The sequence below is a fragment of the Protopterus annectens genome, chromosome 3.part1 (assembly GCF_019279795.1).
Source record: "Protopterus annectens isolate FY-2018-M chromosome 3.part1, PAN1.0, whole genome shotgun sequence".
NCBI lineage: Eukaryota > Metazoa > Chordata > Ceratodontiformes > Protopteridae > Protopterus > Protopterus annectens.
Window position 1 is genome coordinate 290293746 of NC_056732.1, and position 11494 is coordinate 290305239.

An 11494-nucleotide genomic window follows, 5' to 3' on the forward strand; every position below is an offset into this window, starting at 1 on the left:
TGAGACAGATGCCTGGTGTCAAAGCCATGGTCTCAAGCTCAATGCCAAAAAGTGCATTGTCATCCCCTCTGGTAAAAACTCTGTACCCATGAACTACCACATAGGCGGTAGTCTGCTTAACACCAAAAGTGTGATAAGAGACCTTGGGACACAGGTGGACAGTAGTCTCTCCTTTGATAATCACATCGCCACAGTCGTCAGGAAATCCTTCTATGTGGCACACCTCAATACAAAAAGGTTTCTCATTCAGAAAAAAAGAGGTCATAGTTCCCCTCTACTCATCATTCATTACACCCATTATAGAGTACAACACCCCTTTTGGTATGTACCTCACAAAGCATCTACAACAACTGGAAAGGCCGCAGAAATACCTCACAAAGAGGATTACTGGCCTCAAACAGATGCCCTATGCAGACCGACTCAAAAAACTCTAGCTTTACTCCATCGCATATCGCCTGCTCAAAGGCGATCTCTGCCTAACATACAAAGCTATGTCAAACCCAGAGCAGTTGGACATGCTCCACTTAAAGAAATCCCAATCCCTATGAGCTACACGCTCTAAGGACCTAAACCTTGTCACCACAATAAACAGAACATGCTGGAGGGATATATTCCTGTCCCAGAGACTTCTCATACTCTGGAACAGACTACCTATCTATGTCAAACAGAGCTCCTCAATAGCACTCTTCAAGAAAAATCTTGATGATTGGATGGGTAATAGGAAAGTCACTCCGGGGATCACCTCTGTGGTTCTGCTTGACAGGGGCACAGGAAAATAATTTTCTTGGGTGGCGAAAGCCAGGGTACCTTTTTGGCTAGGCTTGTATAGGCCCTAGGGCCAATAACTTAGTACCTACCTATGAACCTATCAGAAAAGATAAAGACCCAGAAATTTTCTGTGTATTTAATTACCACTCAAGAAACAAATTAACCAATGAAAAAAAATGTGAAACGTGCAGCCTAGGTAATTTAAGTACCTGTCTGCCACATAGAACAAAACCACCAGGCCAAGCAGATTTCTTAAAACAGAAAACAAAATGGAGCAGGTCAAACAGAATGCAGCTCTATCATTTAAGCAACTCAGAGATTAAAAAATATAGATTTACTTTCCTCACCCAGCATTTTGTCGCCAGCAGTGCTTGCAGTTTTTGCAGGCTTTGAGTTTTATCAGAAAAGATAAAAGATCCAGAAATTCTCTGTGTATTTAATTATCAATCAAGAAACAAATTAACTAATGAAAAAAAACGTGAAATTTGCAGCCTAGATAATTTAAGTGTCTATCTCCCACATACAACTAAAACACCAGGCCAAGCAGATTTTTTGAAACAGAAAACAAAATGTAGCAGAAAAAAGAAAGCAACTCTATCAGTTTAAGCAACTCATAAACAAAATGTATTAGTTTATTTTCCTCACCCAGCATGTAGTGAAGGATTTTATTTTTTTTTTTTTGTGATTTCAAGCTAAACTCACAATGCATTTCTCTCATTGTGAATGCACCATTATAACCTCCACAGTCAATCATGTATGTAAATTTTGTATTAGGAATTTTCAACATGCACCATTTCATATTCACTTATCATATTTCATACAAGTGACACATGGTTTCCATTTTAGAATTCTGGATCTTTCACAGAGTTCTTAGGATATATGTGAATGGACAGTGATTTGCATATCTTAATAAAATAAGTTATTCTCATGGTGCAAATCAGTGGAATTGTTAGTGTTTTTCTTATTTTTTTTACCATTGACCAATCTGTGCATTAGATTAGCATGATTTTAGCTCATATGGGCTTAGTGGGTACTGTGTTAATCTATCATACCTGTGCACATTTGTCACCTACAGGATTGCCTCCATAACCAGGTCTCAGGACAAGCAAGCCTATTGAATAGGATATGTATTGTATTAAAGGTGAAATATTATGCATAAGATCTTAATCTTTTATGCAGTTTGACACCATTGTTACATCACCTAGGAAAGCTTGTCCACAGAGATATTAAATGCAGGTGATCTAATTAATATAAAACAAAATAAACTGCAAATAAACCATCTGTATAAAAAGGAACTATACAAAAGTATGAATCGGGAGATAGAAGCTAATTCCAAAACTGCAGTATTTCAGAGTATTCCCCCTTCTCTGAGCTGCATTGACTTTACAGTAGCAGGCATGGTGGAGTACAGCCCCGCCCCATCTAAGAGATGTAGGGATGTAAAGACCTCTGCAAAAGTACCTTAAATGTGTAACAGTATGGGTAAGAATTTGATGTTTTTCACTGGTATTGTACCTTATTTTTTTGATGTGCTGAGACTCACAGTATTGGTTTTTAATACTTCCGATAGGGAGCTGGATCAATGAAGTTTAGAACAAACACAATGGAATTAAATGAAGTAATCCATTTGAATATTCAGCAGCATTATAAACTTGAGAGTTTCTCAAAGCTATTTAATGTGCCCTATACAGTCATATAGAATGAAAATAAAAGGTGAGGGAAAGAGAATGAGAGACAGATGAAAAAAGAGAAAGGGACCAGAGTAAAGGTTAAGTTCTCCTGAACAACTTTCTGTTGCTTGACTGTAGAGAGCAGGTTCATTTACATAAGCCAGAAATAAACTTAGCACTGGAATGTGTACAGCCTTCTGTGCACTCAGCTGAGTAAAAGTATAATAGTAGAAACATATTAAATAAGGAGTTAAGGCCCTTGGTGGTAAACAGAAAAGAAAATGAAATGCAGTCATTTCATTATAAATATTCACTGTAAACACCCTAGTTAACATTGCTTGGAACTACACAATTTTTCCTTTAGATTCCATATACTGCAATGGAAGCATCCTTAAACAGTTAAAACTTCTTGTTCATTGTTTTAATGATGAAAACTCTTCTAAATAACATTTTTGCTGTGACTGTAATTCTTTCAGGTGCCTTTCTGGTAATTCGTCATGAGAGTTTCGTCTGTACTCATTATTTTTCTCTCCCTAGGTCCGGGTTGCACAAGGCAAAGAGCCAGCTCACTTGCTCAGTATATTTAAAGATAAGCCACTTGTTATTTACAAGGATGGGACTTCCAGGAAAGGCGGACAGGCCCCTGTATCTGATACACGACTGTTTCAGGTCCGAAGAAATCTGGCAACCATTACACGGATTGTAGAGGTAAATGTAACTACTACGGCAATGTAATGTGACAAAGGTCATTACACTAAAGGAAATAACTGCAGATATTAAGTTGTGTTTGCAAGAACAATAAGTTAATAGAATCATATTAACAAAATGCATGATAATGACCCAAATATTTGCCAGTGCTAGAACTAAAGCTTTATACTGGAAGTTCTTAGCATACGAATGTGTAAAATATTTTGACTGTTAGAGGTCAACTTAGTTGGATCCAAGCTAGTACACTCTGTTTAGATAAACATTCCACTGTGAAGTACATTTAGTGCTGGGACTCTTCCCCAGATCGTTGCAGCTCTGCTCTCTGCAAGGCAGTATCTGAGAGACGTTCAGCAGTTACTGAGCTACAAACTTTGTATTTACAACTGCTATTTTGAATTCTGAATTTCTTACATTCAATATACAGCAATAAGACTTCATTAAAATAAATGGTATTACTTGAGTCATCTCCGCTTTCTACCTTCCCATATTTGTAGTGCTGAAGGCATCGCACCTTAAATCCTGGCATTCTGCTGGTTCTTCCTATCATTTCGACACACAGTCCCTTAGTGGCATAAAATTAGGCATAGTTGCAAAAAATGACATCTTTTGTGAATGTTAATCAGTTTTATTTGTCTTAAGCAGTCTTTGCATGTGTGTGCACCTACATGTGCTTGTATGTATGTTAACATGCATGCACATATATATGCTATCATGTACATGTATGTATATGTGCCTGTGCATGTGCACACGTGTATGCATGTATGTGTCTGTGTTTGATGTGCCTGTCTCTGTACAGTGTGTGTGTGTGTGTGTGTGTGTGTGTGTGTGTGTGTGTGTGTGTGTGTGTGTGTGTGTGTGTGTGTGTGTGTGTGTTTGTAAATGTGGCCGGGATGATTGTATTTCAGTCTGAAATCCAGCTGCTGTGTTCATTACCAACCTTTAAGCAGGGTCAGTAGGCAAAAGCTTCCATGGCATAGCCATCCCCTACCCACTGCTCCACACAAACACAAACACACACAGACACACACACACACACACACACACACACACACACACACACACACACACACACACACACACACACACACACACACACAACTCCCTATGCCCACCAACCCTGTCTCCCCACATAATCCAGATTACAGTTTTCTACCTTTGCCCGCATTTTAATGGCTTTCAATCTTTTCCTGCTTTTTTCATCGCACTAATTCATAGGTTCATAGGTGTGTACTAGGCTAATGGCCCTGGAGCCTTTACAAGCCTAGCCCATAAAAGTACCCTGTCATCGTGCCGCCCGGCGTAAGTTCCCAGTGCTTCTATCAAGCAGACCCACTTTATCAATCCCCAGAGTTAACTTTCTAATACCCATCCACTCATCAAGATTTCTCTTGAAGAGGGACAGCAAGGTGCTCTGTTTGATGTGTATGGGAAGTCTATTCCAAAGCATGAGCAGTCTCTGGCTGTGGAACCTGTCCCTCCAGCATGTTCTGTTGATTGTGGTAATGAGGCTGAGCTCTCTGGAGCGTGTGGTGCAGAGGAATTGAGATTTCTTTAGATTAGCATTTCTAACAGAGCTGGGTTAGAATTGACTTTGTAAGTCAAGCAGAGATCGCCTCTAAGGAGGTGATATGAGACAGAGAATAGCTGGAGTCTCTTGAGTCTGTCTGTGTAGGACATGTGTTTAATGCCTAGGATCCACTTCATGAGGTACTTCTGTGGCCTCTCCAGCTGTTGCAAGTGTCTAGTGAGGTACATCCCAAAAGGAGCATTATACTTGATGATTGGTCTAATGAGGGAAGAGTAGAGAGAGACGATGACCTCTTTCTTCCTGGATGCAAAACCCTTGGTAATGAGATGTGCCACATAGAGGGACTTTCTGGCCACAGTGGCGATGTGGTGGTCGAAGGACAGGTTGCTGTCAACCTACATCCCCAGATCTCATATAACGCCTTCAGTGGGCTCCCATCGATGTGGTAATTAGTGGGAACTGAGTTTTTACCAAAGGGGATGATGACACATTTTTTGGCGTTATGCTTAAGGTCATCATTTTGACACCAGTCATTGGTCTCAGTGAGGCCTTTCTGTAGGATGTCTGCATCACTTGGGGAGTTAATAATGGTTCCCAACTTGCAGCCATCTGCAAACTTGGTCAGCCAGAGTCCCTTTGTGTTGGCCTGGACTTCTGAGAATTAGATGCCAAACAGGAGAGGACCCAGGAATGATCCCTGTGGGACTCCACTCGTCACTGGTTGGCAGTCTGACTTGGGGTTCGCTACTTTCATACTGTGTGCTCTATCTGTGAGACAATTTGAAAACCACCTAGTGATATAGGAGTTGCTGCCTAGTTTGTTGAGTTTATCAATAATTCCTGAGTGAGAAGTGGTATCAAAGGCCTTGGCCAGATTGAGGTAGGCTGTATGCACTGCCTTACCTTTATCCACAGCCCTGGTGACTGACTCAAAGAAGTCAACCAGGTTGAGCAGGTATGATCTCCCTTTCACAAAGCCAAATTGCATGGGGTCTAGTGTTTGGAGATTTCCTATATCTTTGTTAATCAAGTCCATGATGATGCGTTCCATAGCTTTACATATCAGACTCATCTGGCTAATGGGGCAGTAATTCCCAGGGTCTGTAGTCACTCACTCTTTATGGAGAGGGATGACTGTAGCAGTGCACCATTCAGTGGGGAAAACGCCTGAGGTGAGGCTGTGACTGAACAGGGCACCTAGATGTGGTACCAGTTCACTTTGTAGTTCATGTAGAACACAAACAGGGATATTATCGAGTTCCATGGAAGCTGTATTCTTGGCCTAAGACAATGCAGCTTTAACCTGCATTGCAGTAATGCTGGGTGCCTGGCATTCTTCCGGTACTGTGATTGCTCCTTTGGGGGGAGAGACGGGTAAAGTTGGCACTGAATCTGTCGGCCAGTATGTTGGAAATATCTCTTGGCTCAGTATATGAGGCACCATTGTGCAGTAACTCAGAGCAAATCTGGGTATTGCCATGGAGGTTCTTGGTATAACTATAGAAGGCTTTCTGATTGTTTTTACTGTTTGCCGCAATTCTGCCTTCATAGCTGGCTTTGGAGGATTTAGTGAGGGATCTCAACTTTTTGTTGAGGCTAATAAGGGAGTTTTCCAGTCTTGGGACTTTTCCTTTTTCTGCAACAGTTTCTTGCTTCTGTTCTAGAGTTTATTAATGGCAGGGGACCATCCGATTGGCTTCCTTTTTTTGGAGGAGAATATCTTGGTTCTGTTGGGTATGGCTATTTCCATGCATTTCTGTACATGTTTGTACAGTGCATTGGTGTATGATTCGGCAATTATGCAGCTATTTTCCATTGGCATGGGTGCCGTGAAGTTAGCCACCTCTGTTTTTAGGAGCCCAAAGTCAGCTTTGGAGAAGTTTTTCAAGGTGGTTACCTTTGCGGGAGGTGTGGGTGAGATGTGGATTTCCATGGTGATTAGCTTATGGTCAGATCTGACTAGGGAGGGATTGACTATTGGTGTAGAGCAATGGTTGCCCATGTTAGTAATAACCAGGTCAAGGATGTTGCTGCCTCTAGTGTGGGTCAGAATGAGCTGGTCCAGGGCATTGGAATTGATGAATTCCAGGAAACGTTGGGTTAGTCTATAGGTGCTTGAGTGATTTTCCAAGTTGATGGAGGGGTAGTTGAAATCTCCTAAGTATGAGAGTGTTGGGTTGGACCTTGATAGATTCCAGGGTGCTTAGGAACATGGAGTGAGAGTCCAGGAACATGGTTGGGGACCTATAGCAGGCTATGGCCTGGATCGCCATCTTACCCAATGTTAGTTGTACCTGAAGTATCTCAGATGCGTTATGTTGGGCTACTAGTCTGGAAGTGTGCATATCCTTTATGAATATGGAGACACCACCACCTTTGAAGCTTCGGTCCATGTTTTGGTGCTGAAAGGTGTGGAATGAGTTATAGCCTGATAGTGTAGGGATGCTTTCTGCCCTTTAAACCAGGTCTCCATTACAGCACAAATGTAGATGTTCTCCATTTTGAGGAGTTCTTCGAGTGAGATTTAGACTTCTAGCACTGAGCAGCATGACCCTCAGATTGCATTTATTTATTTATAGCTGTTACTGTGGTAATTTGGTCTTTGGAACACCGCCTAAAAAAGGCACTAAAGGGGTGGCAAGAGCCTTAGCCAATACACGGAAACCCAGCGCTGACAGATGCAGGCCATCTCTGGCAAAGCATCAAGGTCTGTCAATCATGTCATCCAAAGCAGACAGATAATGGATCCCTTAGAATGACACCAGAAACTTAGCCAATTGTTGAAGTCAATCACTTTTTGTTTGTATTGTGGTATCATTCTGGGTGACGGTAGGATACTGCTCAGTGCTAGGGTCATACCTGCCTTGGTTACATAATCCGAGAGCTCCACCATGTCTCTTTTCATGTAGTCCAGGGAAGTGCTTTTCAGGTCATTCACACCCACATGGACAATGACAGAGTCATACTTGTACTTGTTGTGGAGTGACTGAATGCGTGTGTTATGTGTCAGATTCTGACACCTGATAGACAGCTGTTATCTTCTCCTTATTTAACCTAGTGAGTGGGACATCTGTGTGCCTCACTATTCAGTCACCTATGATTAGTGTATTGGGTAAGCTGTTTAGCCTTAGGGGCTTAGGTTGAGAGGCATACTGTGGATGTGAGCTATGTGTCCTGTGAGCTATGTGTCCTGTGGTTTGTGCTGTGTTGTGCTGGTTGAGTGCATTTCTGTCTTGGAGGTCTCTGCTGTTTGGGTAATTGAGCCAGAATATACTGTGATAACTGGTGGAAATAACTGAATTAAGCTCAGTATTTAGAAGTCTAATGACATCCAGAGGCCATTGAGATTTTAGATATTCTAGGGTGTATTTTCAAGTTTTTTTTTCAACATATTGATACAGTGGGTGGCATGAATAAAATTTATGCCTAAGGAAAGAAATTCATTATGTAACTTTGCTTTTTTCCTACGTCTTTTCAACAGACCCTAACTGGCTAAGAATGCACTGTAATAACCATGGAATAAATAATCAAATTAAGCTGAATGTTTGGAGGCCTCTAAGCCTCCAGAAGCTATCAGAAAATAGATGATCTGAAGTGCATGTTAGAACATCTTTCCAATCTTTTGATCCAATTATGGCATAAACAAAAACAATGCATGAGGAAAGAAGTTCATTCTTACTTTTTTTTGAAAGAAGAAATAATTTGTATCAGACAAAACAGCAGATAAATACACTGTGAAGATACATAAATCATATATTGTGAGATATTTGCCTTCTTGTTATCCCTCTGATGTTAAGACTGAGATGAAATCACATATGGCCATTGACATATATTTCAAATGTCTGTTCAGACATATATAAAGCATGCCTCCTCACCCTACAACCAAAAGATAGCCCACCTTCTCTGCACCACTCTGATATCAAATTAGTAAGAATCTGTAATAACTTGAATGCCACTATTATTAGAACACAGTAACATATTTCAACCTATTGCTGTCAGATATTTAAACAACATACCTCCTACCCCTTCCCACAAAAGACAGCCACCTGTATACCTGTCTGATGTTTGATTGTGAGGAAACTGAAAAAAATAATGATATATTAATGTATTCCAATTGGCTGGTCCTGATCAGTGCACTGCCCATAGACAAACTTTAGTGTCCTTCTATGTACATCTGTGAAGTTTGTGAGGAAAATTAAAGAAATAATGAACACATTGTCCTAAGCCTCATCGCATGCTATAGTGACTTTTGAAGTCATATCAGAGGTTTGTATGGAAATTAATTTAGCAATGGTCATACCATCCCCAGTCCCCAAAACAAACTACTGTATCCTTTTGAGCACACACCGCTCAGCAAGATGGGTTTTAGACAAGATGAGATTCAGGGCAAAAGCCACAATGCCTTATGCCTTATATTTTAAAGATAATGACTTGATATTTTTTTTTTACTGCTACCAACAGAAGTTATGTATTTTCCGGCGATATTGTGCATGTATCACAGGTAAAAATCAGTGCTATTTTACAAGATGCAATGATTTTTCACCCAAGTACATAAATATTAAAATGTCCTTGATGAGGTAGTTCTATCACAATATGCACTGAACACACACACACACACACACACACACACACACACACACACACACACACACACACACACACACATACACAAAATCTGACACTACACCTGTTAGCTACATTGGAGAATTCCATATTCTTGACACATTGCTCATACCAGGCTGATCTGATGGTGTGTGAGGAACTGAAAATACCTAATGGAGGTGCTGTTTTCATTGTACAGATGCACTGTGCAGTATCTGGGACTGCTTACCATCCCATGTTTGTCAGACTCTCTGCCTGTCCTAGTAACACGGTGGCAGCCACAATCCCAAATGAGGTCCTTTGTTGGTTTTGTTCTTTAGCTTAATTGAACAGATTGGACTATAAATGCTACAGTCCCTTCCTAGGTAACAAAAGTAAGTGTTGTAGCAAAAGTCCAGTCTGGTGGACCCCAGCCATATACAAACTCTACAACAAAAGGAGAAAGCTACTACAAGATAGAGCAAAATCCTTAAAAGGTAAGACACCACTGATCACTATAAGTAAAAAGCTAAGAGCTCTCATAAAATCATCCAAAGCTAACTTTGAGAAAAAAATAGCTAAGGACTCTAAAGACAACCATAAGGCATTCTTTAGCTATGTCAGAAACCTAGGAGGAAACTCCCAGATATGCTCAGAATTAGTTCAAAATGATGTGAAGATTACTGATCCTACAGACATTGCCAACATACTGGCTGACAGGTTCAGTGCAAACTTCTCCCCCCCCCTAAAGGAGAGATATCTATACCAAATGATTGTAGCCCCCAAACATCTCTAACGCCCAGGTGAGAACTGCTCTCTCCAAGGCAAAGAACACAGCATCCATGGGACCTGATGGTGTCCCCGGCTGTGTGCTCCATGAACTCAACGAGGAATTAAACCCACAGTTAGGACAGCTGTTTAATCTTAGCCTCACCTCCGGATACGTACCCAGGGAGTGGCGCACAGCGACTGTGGTCCCACTCCACAAAGGCGGTGCCTCCACCAACCCTGGAAATTACCGTCCCATTAGCTTGACAAGCCTTATCTGCAAAGCCATGGAGAGGATCATAATGGATCTCATAAATAAAGACATAGGGAACTTGCAGACTTTGGATCCAACCCAGTTTGGCTTTGTCAAAGGCAGATCATGCCTTTTAAACTTGGTTGACTTTTTCGAAACAGTCACCAAGGCCATTGACGAGGGAAAGGCAGTCCATACAGCCTACCTAGACCTGGCGAAGGCTTTTGATACAATACCTCACTCGGGTATCATTGAAAAACTCATCAACTTAAATGTAAACCCATACATTACAAGATGGGTTGCAAACTGGCTGAGTGACAGAACCCACAGGGTCAGAGTTGCTGGCGCCATGTCAGACTCAAAGCCTGTCACAAGTGGTGTCCCACAGGGCTCAGTCCTGGGCCCACTCTTGTTTGGCATCTACTTTTCTGAAGTACAAGCAAACACAGGAGGGTTATGGCTGACAAAGTTTGCAGATGACTGCAAACTGGGCCGTAGTTGAAAACACATCCGACACAGATATCCTTCAGAAGGGTCTCACAGAAACGGATAACTGGTGCCAGAGCCATGGCCTAAAGTTAAATGCCAAGAAATGCATAGTCATACCCTTCGGGAAAAATAAGGTTACCCCTAGCTACCATATAGGTGGCAATCCCTGAACACAGAAGAAGTTATTAGGGACCTGGGAACCCAGGTTGACAGTAGCCTTTCATTCGACACTCATATTGCTAAAGTAGTTAGGAAGACCTTCTACATTGCCCACCTTATCATGAAGGGATTCACATCTAGATCAAGGGAAGTCATAGTCTCCCTATACTCATCACTCATCAGACCAATGATCGAGTACAATGCCCCATTCGGAATGTATCTGACCCGACACTTGCAGCAGCTGGAGAGGCCACAAAAGTTCCTCACCAAAAGGATAAAGGGTCTCAAAATCTGTCTTATGCTGCCCGACTGAAAGAACTCCAGTTATATTCAGTTGCTTACCGCTTGCTCAGAGGTGACCTATGCCTGACATACAAGGCCAGATTTGATGAACATGCTTCATCTCAAAAAATCTAGATCCCTCAGAGCCACAAGGGCGGGAGACTTAAACCTCAACACTGTTATTAATAGGACGTGCTGGAGGGATAGATTCATCACCCAAAGACTCCCTATGCTGTGGAACAAAATCCCGGTTTATGTGAGGCAGAGCACCTCGCTGGCCTTGTTCAA

At 41.6% G+C, this 11494-nt stretch overlaps 1 protein-coding gene across 1 annotated transcript in view; it reads left to right on the forward strand.

The window, feature by feature from the left end:
* The window catches only part of SCIN (scinderin), a 1026348-nt gene that overhangs the window by 777670 nt on the left and 237184 nt on the right, over positions 1–11494 (forward strand). The window contains exon 11 of the mRNA XM_044066756.1: positions 2976–3146. Coding sequence (XP_043922691.1) covers positions 2976–3146 — 171 coding nt within the window. The remainder of the gene's footprint in view (positions 1–2975; positions 3147–11494) is intronic.